The 16,098-nt window shown below is 39.6% G+C and overlaps 1 protein-coding gene across 1 annotated transcript in view; it reads right to left on the reverse strand.

Moving 5' to 3' along the window:
- The window catches only part of LOC126381730 (heparan-sulfate 6-O-sulfotransferase 2), a 54,330-nt gene that overhangs the window by 32,235 nt on the left and 5,997 nt on the right, over positions 1-16,098 (reverse strand). Inside the window, exons 2-3 of the mRNA XM_050031187.1 lie at positions 12,786-13,022; positions 8,179-8,276 (exon numbers count right to left, since the gene is read on the reverse strand). Of these exons, the coding sequence (XP_049887144.1) occupies positions 8,179-8,276; positions 12,786-13,022 (335 nt within the window). The remainder of the gene's footprint in view (positions 1-8,178; positions 8,277-12,785; positions 13,023-16,098) is intronic.

Below are 16,098 nucleotides of genomic sequence, written 5' to 3' on the forward strand. Positions count from 1 at the left end.
TCACAGCACGACATGCAATAAAGGAATTCCGTTGGCAAAATATTAGTAGCGGCATATACTAACATAAGCGATTGTTCGGTAATAGAAAATGCCATTCCCACGCGTCAAATATTTCCGGATAGCGGTGATAATAAATGTTGGGCCGGCAAAGCTAGACAATGCGCAGCGAGCAGGCCATTAGCTGCACAATTAGTGCAATTGTCGTTAATTTATTGTTGTGCCGCGTCAACACCAGCAGCGCCCATTGACGGCGAAATGCCGAGAGAGGAATTACATCATGGCGGCCACCACACACAGAGCTGGAATTACACGCCACCAGATATACGGCGCTGTCACGCGTGCGCTGATATACAGCAGCCACTGACTGTACCGGGCACCCGCTAAACCATTTGTATAATTACCATAATTCACTATTTAACGAGCGCCACTAGAGACAATAAATATATTTTGCGAGTACTACTTAGCTATGTGGTCTGCAGATACGCTCCGCAATAAGTCGCCTGGGAGCCGAGACGCATGAATTACACATCGACCATAAATCCTCATTAGATCGAGTTCGGAGATCAAAATATGTCAATTAGAAACTTGCATACTCTGTGGCTTTTTCACTATGTTCATAAAGCAAGTTCAGTATAATTAGTGGTACGAAATCGAGAGAGTGGAGTATAGTGGTGTGATCGGCGAAAATGAACAGCGCGAGCTATTTCAAGGCATACGTACATGTACGCTCAGCGCACACTCTTTCCTACCGGCACTTTGCAATCAAATCAACTAGCACGTGTGGGATACACAATACACTGTACCAGTATTCGCAAGCGATTCAAACTATTTCAATCAAGCTGCGAGATCAGAAAACACAAGGAACTGGGATGAAACAGCGCGTTAATAGATTAGATTTTAAATTAAGTTCGCGTCTGTCACACCCTCGTTACTCGGTGGCATGCGAGGGGACAAATCACACGCACCCAGATGCCACTGGCGCCAGTTTTAAACCTTTAAGGAAATTTATTATTCCCCAAAGAAAAGGCAAACGGCAAGGGCGGAACATAATTTTTATTTTTCTTAAATACATAACTCCAGAATAGAATAAAAGGACAAAGAAATCGTGACAAAACAGTGTAATAAGTGCGGCTTTTGTGTGAGAGAAAAATGTATCCTGGCTCAGCGCAAAGTTGAAATATACTGAAAGCGAGGCTACAATTTTCCGTGGAAGCTGAGCTAGGTAGATTAGGGGAAATAACAAGTGCAAACTGTTTGAAATTCGTCTGGGTCTGGTCGTAGAGAGTGTAAAATTTATGAGGGATAAGCACAAAGAGGAGTTTCGTGAAGCAATAATAATTGTTTTGGAATCCCGTTGTACGTAACTGTAAGACAATAAACAGTGGAGTGGATAGAGGAAGCATTGCAGCTGTGTAGCGGCGAGTAGCGGCGGGAAAGGAAGTGAGTCGGCGAATTGTTCCGCCTCGGGCATCGACGGCCAATACAAACATTTTAATTAATTACCGGCTAACACCGGCGTGCTGTGTGCGACCAATGAACCGCAGCACCGCGGGTCAATGACCGATTAATACACTCGGCTCTAGTTCTCTTCTCTCTCTTTATCAAACTAATAAAGATGTCTTCATATTGCGCTAACTACTCTGGTACTAATACTAAGTATCTAATATGCGGCCTGAATGCCTCTTCTATTCTCATGTCGCTGCCCACATGTACTTTGTAACAAATGATATTTATTATAGTAGAGAAATTGGAATATTTGAACTGGCCTTAATCTTTAAGAACGGCGATGTAAAGCTATTAGGAGAGACATTTTAGAAATAGCGTTTCCTGTTTTTTAAATGTTATTGAGGAACGTTTTAAAACTGACGGAGGAAACAATGCTAGGCACGCGGCGTTTGGTGTAGTCAACTCGAACGTGACAACGTTCGATAGCCTGTTGTACCGAAGCGATACGCAGATAGAAATCTATTAAATACAATGCAGAACAGCGAAGTATTTATTATCGAAATCCGTGCGAAGTAGCCATCGGGAGACATGCAACCAACGATTTACGAGGCTAAATAAACGTAGGCCGATTTAGAAAATAAACCTCTATGATCGGGTTGACTACCTGTAGTGTTGTTATTCAAAATCATTATCAACTGAGAAGTTCTAAGTATCATTTCCATCTAGCTTTTTAGGGCTTATACCGCAACTTGTTATAATTTTTTTTTAATTTAGCCTGTGGTTGTTTGACAGTTACAGAAGGAAACAACCGCTTCCAAATTCAATCAAGGATGTTGCTTCTCCATTGATGGAGCAAATTCTTTTTTGATATATTCTTCTATCGTGTGGGTTGTATTGTGAATTACCAACCTCATCAATCCTGTTGTCAGGGTTATTATTGAGTCGCCAATGGCCCCTGACGTGACTCAAGTAACGACTACGTACTTACATCAGTAAGTATTAACCGGGACCAACGGCTTAACATGCCTTCCAAAGCACGGATCATCTTACTTTTTGGTCAATCAGGTGATCAGCCTGTAATGTCCTAACCAATCTAGGGATCACAAAGTGATTTATGTGATATGTCCCCACCGGGATTCGAACCCGGGACCTCTGGATCGTGAGCCCAACGCTCAATTACTGGACCACAGACGGCGTTTTTGATATATATATGTATAGCAACACAAGTAATAGGTATATATAACACACTGTTAAGGTATGTATGTCCCATTTCTGCAATTCCAGTACTTTGAAAATATTTTCACAATATTACTCCGAAAGGGTTATTCCCAGAAACATTGAACACATACAATGTCAATATGAATAAGGTCACGGGTGCGCACATCATATATTTATCGATAATGATCAGAATTACACGTATTATAATTGTACAAGAAAAACGTGTTTGTTTACTCGTGGACAGAACGTAGTTAATGCGATTATATTGTAGGAACCGGACAGATATGACTAAACACTAAGAAATAAAACTTAATAATGAAACTGCTTGCTTCTCTAATTGACTTGGAGTAAAAAAGACAATAAAATACAGTGTACAAACGAAAGCTACTTAATTTCCAGGTTCATCGATTATTACTTGCAGTAACTGTCAGTACTATTCAGAGGCGGAGGACGGGAGTCCTCCTACGGCTTTGAAATAGACTACTCTGGGCGCCATCCCACTCGCGTCAGACAGAGTACTGCGGAGCCGAAGGCAAGAGGGAAACCACAGCCCTATTTTTCCTTAAAAAGTTTTTAAATTAAATTAGTGATGCTCTTAAATTAGTGTTGTGATGATCGATTATTAGATTTATAACGTATTTAGGCTATTTATGTATGAAGTATGTAATACTTTACAATACATACTTCATACATTAATGTATTGTATAATATGAATTAAAGGTTTGAATCTATATTCAAATACAATGATAAATGTACCTATTAATATACACAGTCTACGTATAAGGCTGGTAATACTATACCAATAGGTACTAGAGAGGTCTACGCAGACTATGCTCGATTATCTACGGAAATAGAACATAGGACATGCGACGGGGCAGGTCGTAAGTCGCACAGATAATTTACAGTTAATTTACGATGGGCTGATAACGCGTGATAGATTGCTGTGATAGCGAGCCTAGTCGATAGGGTTACCAGCTGATAGGAAGCGTTTACTTATCGTCACCTAATAGCGAAATAACGGAAGCGCCTTTAAAAAAAAACATATTCGGACATGGTATTTGTTAACAAAACCTCGCAATGGAGAAGCTTGTTTCAATCCAGGTACAATTTTGTGGTTTAAATTTTTACTCGGAATGTTATCACCCGTTGTGTATTGTGTTTTTCCCCGTTGTGTTGTTGTCGTTATGTGTTCTGCTTACCCCGGTGGGAAATAGGCGTGAGTTTATATATGTATGCATGTTATTAATTGAAAAAAAAAACGAGGTTTTGTTGAAGAGAATCACATCAGGATGTGATGATTTTTGTTTTTAGAGCACTTACCCGTGTTTAGGGAAATTCACAAAGAGAATATTTATGAATTCAGCCGCTGTGTGTGCGGATAAAAAGTGCGAAAATAAAATCATAGATGAGAATGATCTACCACCGGGCGTGCCATATAAGTCGACTAAGGTTTTACGTCATCTTCAACGTCATAGCCCAATTAAGTTAATTACCTCATAAATGTAACATCCCTTAAATACCAAGGGCAGTACAAAAACTTGTGGCTTTGCCCGACTCCAGTAGAGATTAGGGAACCAAGCATAGAAAATAAAAAAGTAATTAAAAATATAAAAATCTTGTGATTCCGATTCGCCATGTGTACGATAGCGGTATTAACTGTTAACAATGAGGTTGCTGAGGCAGTGTATTTGTGTGACACAATAATTTTCTTATTATGGCAACCCTACGCCCCGATCATTCAGTGTACCCACTTAAGATACACACACGCCAGTGCCCTCGGTGAAGTGTCGCATATCTTAACGTGGTGGATGTTGTGTATGAATGTTTGGTTAACGCACCTTTACACCTGCTACGGTTCGAGTGTTGTGCCAAGCGCAACTTTCCCATAGATAATGTACTTATGGTAAATAAATAAGGTTTATCTTCAGATATAGGTACTTTGATAGCTGTTACGCACGCAAGGGTGACTTTGTTCATGGAGTTTCTGTTATGAAGTCTTATATTGTATACAGTCATGAGTAATATCATGTATCCACTTTAGAATCCGGTCGCACTATCATATTTGACATTTAATAAGATTTACGGTTTGTCAAAAAAGTTAATGTGACATGGTATAAAAGCGTATATATATTAGTACGCGTGACCGTACGACAGATCGTAGAAGATAGGCAAACTACAAAATCTTTAAAATTTTGAGGAAGATAGGAATGTCTATATTATAGAAAGTATCTTTTTATATTCCAAAGAAAATCCTAAACCCACAGTTAAATAAATTTGAGTCATATGTCTATGATAAAATGACCAGGATAATAATATTAAGTCTTGAAATAGTTTCGCGTTGGAAACAAAATCACGCACGCATCTACTTTACACTATAATAATAAATTTTACGTCTCTAACATCTTCGCATTATAGGCACTCAATGTATAAACGATCTATGTGTATTTTAGTCATAAAATACATAATGAACTTTCATTTACGCAGGTATATACAACACAGAGTAATGATAATCAATATATATATATTATATATATAATCGTACGAAAGATAACAAGACATGCACTCGCAAATATACGTAATGATAACTGCAGTACTTATCGAAAGGGGACAGACAGATATACATGACAGATTGGCCCATCGGTACTACGCACTATGTAATCCATCTTCATTGATTAAAGTGCATATGTAAATGGAGGCAATTTGTTACAGGCAATAAACCAGGTAATAAAGGAAACAGGTTGATCATTGAAAATGATTAATAAAGATATTTATGAGTATACAGTCGTATTCAGATTCCCTATTGCAACAGACCCAGAAATCTGAGTGCGTTTATGATGTTAGATTTGACGTAAAACTATATTTGAAATACGAGTATACTTTATAAGTATACTTTTACAATTGTATATATATGGCCCGGGGTACGCTACTTTTTAACTTACTCACACAGACAAAATGTACACGAATAATTTGATAAAAAATATCACAAATATTCCAAAATTCTTGTTCAAGTACACATAAACATCTATCTTTCGAAGCAGTAGGTAATTAAACAGACATGAATGAAACAGTTATCGGCCCCATATCGCTACTTGCAACAATTAGGGCGACCACATAAATTGTACTCGATCGCGTTCCGAGCAACTTGAGATCCTAATCTGGCATTTATCTACTATTAAGAAAAACGCCTACGGCTACCGGTTAGGCGTCCCTTTAAGGGAATGTTTGCCACGTTAATGTCCCTGGTATTAGTGAGCAAACACGAGGTACAATGAAGATAATCTTCCTTTAAAGAGGTACAGGTTGTCAAATAAGGGGAAGACGCGACCTCCCGTCGCCGGTTGGATTCGACTTGGGAGGTCTGAGTAGCCGAATTAATAGCTTACACGACCAGTGTCGATAGTGACGCCACCTCAGTCACTCGTGAGAACGTCTTAACGACGACGTCCAGGCGTATTATGAAAACGTTTATCTTAATACGAAGTCATCTGTACTACTGTCAGCGATATAATCAGGATATTTTCTCTTTCGAAAACTTACAGATATGCTTAGTAACAATATTACTCACGCTGAGTACGGCAAAAAGACAGTGAGTTAAGTGAATTGCTAGTATAATGCAAAGATAGCATGAAAGAATGAATAGAAATATAAAATCATTGTGCCTAACACAATAATATTTATTAGGTACCTTAATACTCTTTAGACGTTGTATTATTCGATCTTTTCTCTTGATTTTTTATTCGTTTGCTCGCATCTCTAGTCGTCTTCAGTCGAACAAACGACTTTACGACGATGCATTCATGACAGCTCAACGCAAGTGTTCCGACAAAATCTATCACCGAACGACGTATTCTCGACAACGGACACACACATATCCCTCAATTGAAGGACGGGAAATAATGTAACATGATGAATAAAATATTTGACTTGTTGTTGAATAGATCGTTATGAGAACTCTGGCCGAGGCTCGACCTCTAGTCGCACTTACGAAATGATGACCCTTTGTATTTCTAATACCGTCATTTATACGACAGGACGTAGTAAACCGCCCCGAAGAATGTATTATGCAGAACACTACGCATAACAAGATAGTGGAATAAAATAAATTGCTTCGGAGAATGAACAGATGTATAATGGAGAAAATACGCTGTCTCATATAATTTAGTTGAAAATGTTGAAGTTGTGTATTTAGAGTAGAGTACGTACATCAGACAAACATCTCGAGTTAAATCAAATAAAAACACTTTCCATTACTACCAACGTTATTTACCAAACTGAGAGAAAATGTACGATATTATTTTACCATTTACAGTTAAAGGTACTGTACCTAAGTATATTAAAAATATACGGTTAACTACTTATCATCAATTTTGGTGAGAGAACACAAGTTGTGGATATCAATAGAATAAAACCAGTAGCTATCGTCGACTGAGTACTATCTACAAGTTTGAATGGACCACCGGTAGTCGTTAAGCGGCTACCTGACATTATGAGGAGTTAATTTACGAGCCACTCGCCCCGCATAGCAATGACACTCGCCACCAGCCAACCAACTTATCAACTACACAATACCAAATATTGCCTCCGACTCATTGATTATTTTAAGAGGTACTCAACCTTTTTATTTAATTCACCTGGTCAAATAACTAACCAATTCAATTTAAATGTTTAAGTAGATAATTTTGATTTATAGCTGTCATTTCCTTTATAGCCACTTATTACATATGAAAAATACAAAAGGACTGTTAACTTTATGTAAAATTAATGTCTGTGTCAACATAAACGTGTATGCTGAAATTCAATATTCAGTGGTCCGGATTATTTGCTTTATGAACATGTTTAATTTATCGTGTCACTTTCAACAGAATAACGATTTCCATCAGCGGCTCTCAATCAGCGCGGCATGTCGAAACCAAGCAAAATAATTTTCCAATTTCTGATTTGCATACACTGTTTGCGACCGCTGGCCTGTTGTACAATCAAATCAAATTCGTTTTCAATCAACAATGCTAGGCGCGTCGAGCGACCCACGAATAATCCCCGAGGGCTGCGGCGGCGGCGGCGGCGGCGGCCGGACAATGGTCGGGAGAGACAATTTGCATGTCCCAAGTACGCACATTCGGCACATTTACATGCCCAAAACGGACCAGGCGCGACAGCCCAAGGACACCCCGACATCGGCGCCGTCGCCGCTGATGTAATACAAGCAACAATTATTTAAATATAACCTTCGAATTGTCACCATCATGACATGAATTTATTACAGCACTATATGGCACCCATTGTAAACTCTTCGTCGCCCTCTGGATGCTAATGCGAGATTATAATGAGACACGTGTTGCAGTTTACGCAGCTTGTGGACTGCCAAACAGATTGGTTGGTTAATAGTTTACGTTTCAACAAAAAACTCATGAATAGACACATTTAAAAATAAACTCCGCTGCGGTGCAGACGCTCAAGAATTTCGAGTCTCGTGTGGTATTTCAAATTATATGAGATGAACAAAAGGGTACTCACTTCCAGCCGGTGGAGTATCTCGAAAAGAGCCATATTTCGTTGCTGTGAGGCCGAAAACAATGGCAGCGTTTTCGCGCTCGCTGACAGTTACACGGCCTCTGCAAAGAAAATCCATTATAAATTTTAAAATTCATCTGAAATATAACGCTCGTATTTTGCAGTTTTAAATCAGTGCAAAAGCCAATAATTCACATGCACACGGTTTTAAAATGGGAGGGATTTTCATTTCCTCCGGTGGGCTGGTGCGGGGATTCTTTGAGGCGAGTTCGCAGTGAATGCGCAAATTACGAGCGAAATCGGAATCGGTATCGCCGGCCGTAGCGTGCGGACGTCCGCCAGGCAACCACCGCCGCCGCCGCGCCGCCGCGACGTCGCAGAATCTACAAGCCTGCGCTACTATGATGATCCCTACAATTACACTACAGGTGGAGCTTAGTATCTGCAATATGAGCATTCTCCACCTAGTTTACGAATATACAGACAGCGATCTAAGTACTCTCTCATAAAGGCGTCGCCCAACGGCATTCTATACTAACAGATTTTATAACGGCCGACATAAGTAGGAAATTGTAGTCGAGCGTCGGATGCAAGACATCCGGCATGGAATGCGGACAATGGTCGCGGGGTGAAGACGCGCTCGCGTGGAACTCAGCGGAGTTACACACGACATGTAGCCATGAGACATTATCGAAGATAAGTGGAAAACTGCCACGCTGACTGGTACGCGCACCAAGCCGGACGTCCGCCAGCGCACAATCAGCACCAGACAGCCACGTTCCAAAGACGTGCACTCTATATTTCTTATAAAGTACCTAACACTTAAGAGAGAAAAGTTTCGCCAAGTTCCTTTATCTTTCACTTATCTGTTCGATCCTTTTAAGAAATAAGTACCTACCAAACCGCTTTTAAGTACGAAATGGACGATAAATTGTGGATTGCGTAGTAGAGTCGTACCGGGTTGGTCCGCATTAATTTATAATTTCGCGGTTACACAATATACGTCCTCCGTTTCGGGTGATTAACAATGTTCATCAGTCATATGGCCCGGCATAATAATCACATGCCACGTCATGTACGCGTTATTAACTTTAGCAAAGGCTGCGCTTCCCGTAACAAAGTTTTGTACTTATTTAGCATTGTCTCGAAACAATGTCTCTTGAACTTCACCTTCATAGACATACACTAAATTACTCCGGCACAGTAAATTACCACGGATAAATCACGTCACCTAAACCTTATTTATTATACCAATTAAAACTATAAGTATACTCTCAAAAAGCACACTAGGCAGACTTTTCATATTAATTTTACAATTACGGTTACGGACCCTAAAGTTTTGTTTTACTAACATTGAAATGGCCATTATTTTAACTTATATTGTACGCATCGCTGTAACAATTACCTACCATAGAAGTAACAATGGAAGTTAAACATACAGTGCAGCGCAGCCACATTGTAATGCGGGAAACAAAGCAGTTTGGAGTTACTAGAAATTTATATATCCTACACATGCACATAGAATTAATGCTGGGACTAAACCGGGATTTGTTTACCCTTTCTCGCGGAAACAGAAATATTACCCCATAGATACTAACCGATTCCAAGAAATCGTTTAATAATCTTTATCTACGAGAAAAATATGCGCAATTATTAATTACAACATGCTATCTGCAAAAGATGCAAGGTTCGATAGCTATCAGTACACTAACTAGGTTCCCCTGACATTTAATTTCTTGTCATGATAAAAATAAGATGTTACGATTATGAGTAGGCGAGAACGTCTCTGTCGACATTGATTCGTCTTATACAGATAAGAAAACTCGTTGTAGATATTGAACGTTCCACCTAGTGTTCCAAACAAGGTTGTTGCGAATGTTGTCCGAGGGAGAAACATTAGCGCGGACATCACATCTCGATACACGGCGCCGGGCGCTGGCGAAGTAAGCGGAACGTTAAAATATTTACAGTGTGGTTGAAAACACGCGGCCTCGCCCCAAAAAGCTTCATGCCCAACTACTGCCTTGAATAAACTAACGCTAATATACTCCGGGAATGTTAGAAAAACAAGTAACCCCTTTCGTAAAACAGCCCGTAGGTAGACCGCGGTTCTACCAACAAATAATTCACCGTGCGGAATTTTAGGTGCTCATAAGATATTCTCGAACAATCGACACTGGTCTATAAATGCTGGACAAAATGTCAGACTTTCATGAATTACTAGAATTCTTGCAGAATTTAAGCAAACACTACTGGCGCAGCCGTTACAATGTTGAACGCGCGTTAGGAAGCTTGAAGCCAATTTGGTCGATTTTATTGAATTCTGGCTTTGAAGTTGTTGCCTTTCTCGGAATATTCCGCATATCATTGAATTTGAGAGTAACGCGGCGTAGCGTACGTGACAAGGAGGGCTGTGAACAAGCCATCTTTATTGTTTTATCTCTGACCTATGAACTCGGGCGCCGCCGGTGCGGCCCGCTTTTTATTCAATTACCAAAATAATAATCTGATTCAATTTCGGTGGTCCGTTCCCAGGAACCGTTATCGAGAAACGGCGAAAAATACGCGATTAATGACAATAAAGATAAGATAAATGTTATTTTGCTAAAAGGTCTTTTGTAATAAATGTATCTAAAGCATTTGTGCTGAGAGCTGTTTATTAAAAGCGGTAAGTAAGCGGCTCTGCTTGCTTTTGGTGAGCCGAAACCTTAAAAAGATATTACGGCAGTAATATATTTTAACGATATATTTATATTTCATCTGCAAAATCACTGTGCCTTCACCAACAAACGTTACAAAGTACCGTCTTTGATTATAAGACTTCGTGTATAAGGCTTGTTTAAAGAAGTTATCCTATCTTGTTTTAGAACAGTAGCCAAACTTCCACTAAATTGCTAAACAGTAAAAAAATGACCCTCGTAAACCATATAACAAGATTTTATCAAGAGAGATGCCAATTGCTCGCCTATTTCCCGCGCTGAATAATGTTTAGAGGCTACGGGAAACCCATTTCACATAAAGAAATTTGAACGGAAATGATATATTTTATACCCTGTAGCTATAAAAGAGGCTAAATTATCCCAATTTGCATGTAAATCGACATGTTACGAGGGAATATCAATGAGATACGCTCGAGATACACGTATTGTTATTTTATTGCAAATATAGAGCCGTTACGATAGAAATTCTAAGCTGTACGAACGACGAAACACAAGTTCGTAAACTTTACGACCTATTTACATACAAGTTCATCATCATCCTTAGAGTTATCCCATTTTTCACGGAGTCCACTTACCTAACCTGAAGATTTCACCGGTCCGATTTTTTACAGAACCGATGGCCTGTCTGACCTTCCATCCCGGGAAGGAAAATCAGCCCAATATAGCATTTCTCGGGAATGTGGTTTCCTCACGATGTTTTCTTTTATTGGAATTCATGTTTGGATGATAAATACACATTCGAAAATCATTAGTTTAGGCATGTGTTGGGATACGAACCTGCGAACTGACATTCACAGTCGAGCGTTCTTCCAATTGGGCTTTCACAGCTATTTTACCTTATTTTTTACCTATTTTATCCAAATACGTAGCTATATTACTTATCGCAGCTAGACACTTACCTGCTCTATTGATTTTAATCTTAATGACTTTGACAAAAACCCACCCTACCTACGTATAACAAGACATACTTAATAATAAGTAAGCCTCGTAGCTACAAAGGTAACGTCATCGTAGGCAAAAGACCCGCGTCTGTTCATTTTGATAACAAAATCTTTTAATGACACCACGAAGTCGCGCTGTACTAATTAGAGAGAACGTTAGCATCCACAACGAGAGAAATACGTTCTTTCCCGACCGAGCCCGTACTATAATCCACTGCAAAAGAGCTTAATTTTCGTCGAGTCAGCCGCGACGCCATTAATTTTAATTTAAGCTAATAGCAACGTGTAAATTTGACATAATCGCGGAATATGTAGACTTTTCTTGCGTAATTAATTTATTCGTTGTATGCGAAGTGTCAAACGGGGTGAAGTCAGCGAGGAAGTCAGCGCGAGGGTGACACAACATTTCCTTTGAATCCTTTCCATCAATTTGCCTCGTCATGGCACGCGCGCTTTAATAGCCCACTCGTAGGCCTCGCGCCCTCCACTTCACATGTCTGCCACGTTCCTCACAGATTTTTCATGGAGATTTTCGCGTTTAGAATTGATAGTGGAGGATTCGTCCTCTGACTATCTTGATCCCGGCTGACGCGCGCCGGGTACAAAGGGCGAGACGTCTCGGGTTAAAAACTCGACCTTTTATCGCGAAGGGCTTCCTGCTCCTTTGAATATCAGAGAAACCAAACACGTAACATGTACAATTTCCGATATGTCCGCAAAGAAAACATAACAATATTTTTGAGAAACTTCGATTCTCTGAATAGATAATTGTGAACAATATCGTGTTTGGCACGTGTTGGTAGCGGTGGTAGCAACACAACTCAAGGTTACCAAAGTGCATCCACCTTCAAGTTGGAGACACTCCAAATATCTTTCACTAGGCGTTTGCTTACCTGCCTATCTGTTCTCGCTTTCTGTATTAGTGGCATGCGGTATAAGCAAAACAAACCTTGAGATCAAGGTCCATGACGAGGTGTTTCCCGAAGGAGGTGCCGCCGGTCTTCTGTATGTGGAGGAAGACCATGACGTCGTGCGCGTCGAGGTCGAACCTGAAGTCGTCGTGGAGCACCTCGTCGTAGGAGAGGCCGGGCTGCGCCATCACGTCGGGCAGCGGCCGCCCTGGCGCCTCCGCGTACGACAGTGCCAGAGACTCCGACACCCGTTCCCGTGCCGACAAAGCGCACACCTACAAAAAACACATTACTCAATCAATAATTCTCTATAGCACAAAAACATAGACACAGGACATGTATAGACGAATAAAATAAGCACAATAGGCGGCCTTATTGGTAAACAGCAATTTCTGCCACACAACCTTAGGGCAACCTTAGTCATTTAATTGTTAGGTATCAAAGGGACACATCACTGGACTCGTTTATTTACTTAGGCCTATTTTATTACTGTAATTAACTTCAATCAACACGTGACAGTTATTACGCAACAATTTTCTGGAATTTGGAAACATGAAATGTCAATTTTCGGTTCCAACGAAAGAACCGGTCGACACAGAGCTGTATTTACGTCGACAAAATAAATAGAGACATTCATTAGAGTCGAAGCAGTTTTGCGTCCGGACTAAGTTTAAGTTATTGTTATAGTGATACCGATTTTGAAAGAATCTCCTATTTTATTTGTAAATTAAATTGTATCATAGGGAAAATACTTATAGAAAAATGTCGCTAAAATATAAGCCATCGAAACATCCATTTCAATCTTAAATGATAATGTATTTGTGTATGTCGTCAGCTTATACCATATTCATTGCCTACGATAACCATTATCACGCCATAAAGAGTCCTTCCTATGTCTAAAGCGGCTTAACGGAGGATCAATAAAATAATTCATACTAAATAAGCGGGGCGGGTTCTGTAGGGGCCGTCATTTCCACGGAATGTCCCCTGGTGAGACGTTTGACGCCCTTGAAAGTGCTCCCCGCGTTTAGGGAACAGTACCAATTTAACGGGTTATACTACATACCGGGTTGTATACAAATTGATAACGCAAAATGATATCCAGCAACCGCAATCCATATAATTTGAGATCCTTATCTGTACTACCACTTTTCTTGCAATTGGGTAGTTTCCTAGGTTAAAGATAAATTATGAAATCCTGATTACTAAGTAAAGACAGAGCTAGGTGACAAAAAACATTTTCTTTTTTCTACTTAACTTATTTATGAATTTTGATAAAGAAAAATGTAGTAATAAGTGCTACATTTTGTTACGTTTTTCTTGCTTTTTTTACAAATTCCGTAGTAATTTCGTTTTTTGATGTTTATTAAAAAGTAATTGATTTGATTAGTTGGAGTAATTACTACCCTATTACCGTTCGATGAAGGCGAAGGTATAAAAATAAAATAATACTGTAGTATTATTAGTAGTATTGTAGTATTATTTATTCAGTATTAATTTACTACATTAGGTACCTATTTATAAAGGTAAGGTTTAGAGAAACCACATTAAACATATTTAGATTTTATTTTTACTATAAATTGCTTGCTCGGTACTTCGTTTTAGTTTTCGGTGCTCGTATTTTAAAGCACAAGGTGATTTTTCGGCGAAAGAAAATGTTTTTTTCTGTTCATTTATAACCGTGGCCGTTCTAATGACAGTCTGAAAATGTCCCCAATTGTCTCGTCTAAAAGGACAACGGACTAGCGGACGGGCGGTGACGGTAGGACATTGTTCATTACGAGATAATAATGTCGAAAATGTAGCAACTTTGATTCAGCACCACAGGCTTTTATCTAAATTAAACTGCCATAAAAGCAGTGCTGAAAGAATTTCAATTAACGTCTAAGGTATTTCGGGGAGGAAAGATTAATTTACGTAACCTGCTCTGTAGATCCGACATCAGATGAAAGATTTTAGAATTGCGCACTGAAATGGGAAACTGTAAACGATGCTTTGTCTAAAAACGGAAAACAAAATTACTGCTTTGAATAAGTAATTAAACTTTGCTATTGCCTCATAAAGCACGTGTAGATCGCAGAAAATCAATTACCAATGTACCTAAATCTAAATGAAATAGCGATCTACCGTAGAAATGGAAATTTCGCAACAAACTCGGTGGATGTCTCGCTTTAGATTTCCGAAACTTGCGAGAAACTAAAAACTTTAGATTAATTAGTGGCCCGATTGTTTGTTCGGCTCCTTTAAATCTGACCTTCATTATTTAGCTTGAAGCGCGCTGTAACAATGAAACTGTAATCTCGGGCCAAGTTTTTAATATCTTGTGCTTCAACGGGAGGTTAAGAGGGTGAAGATAAAGGGCCGACCTCCTCCCCACTTGTTTGTCCGCTTAATGAAGTGGGAGCCCTTCCCATCAATACCCAGTTACAATTACTATCAGCAACTCTCAGCTCGAGTGGGGTAAGAGCTATGGGGTATTCAGTCTGTTGGCGCGTTACCACGTCGAGACAGTTTATAGCGAATAAGGGACCGATTATGATCTTCCAAATGGTATTTTAATTGAGTAGAAATTTAAGGAACCTTACAAATATAAATATCAATTAGTTACCACTACATCCGTTGTGATATTAATGATAACAATCGTGATTAAAGTCTCTCAAACTAACATCTCTGAGCGCTGCGTTTTATTCGTTTCATTTAAATCAAGTGCAAGCGATTCGCTTTATCTGAATGCTCATCGATCATATAGTTTCGCATCGGATTACCGGCGATTGCCTTATTGACAGCGACTGAATGCTGCGTGATATGAAGAAATACGATCCGGCGCCAGACGTAAAGTACACCCTGTCGGCCTATTCTTAGGTTTTATGACCTTACCGAGACAATAAGTGTGGCTCGCTCACGCGTGTGGAATAAGGAAGTGTATGGTAATACAAGATGGTGATACCGCGTAGGCAGCAGTTTACGAAAACCGCGACCGCCCTTAATGCTCACTACTGCGGTGTTGTTTCCAACATTTGATATCGCTGCGTCGCCAACTTTGTTGTTGTGACAAATTATTCATATTATTGCAAATTGCTGTTTTCAGCTTCTGGAATGTGCTTATTCGTTATAATACCGCATTTTATTTAATACGACAGCTGTATCAGCATTAAACGTAAAGCTGGACGACCCATACTAATGGATTATTTGCGTGTAAGTGGAACCAACGAGTGACGTAACCAACGCAGCGATTACTTGATTGATTTATCGAAAGAACAAAATAGCTATAATAAACTTCATTTTGTCCCCGATTAACTGGTTCCCGTTTTAAAGTCGGACGCCGTATTCAACCGTAATTAAGGGTAATAC

This window comes from Pectinophora gossypiella, chromosome 3, assembly GCF_024362695.1.
Source record: "Pectinophora gossypiella chromosome 3, ilPecGoss1.1, whole genome shotgun sequence".
Classification (NCBI taxonomy): Eukaryota; Metazoa; Arthropoda; class Insecta; order Lepidoptera; family Gelechiidae; genus Pectinophora; species Pectinophora gossypiella.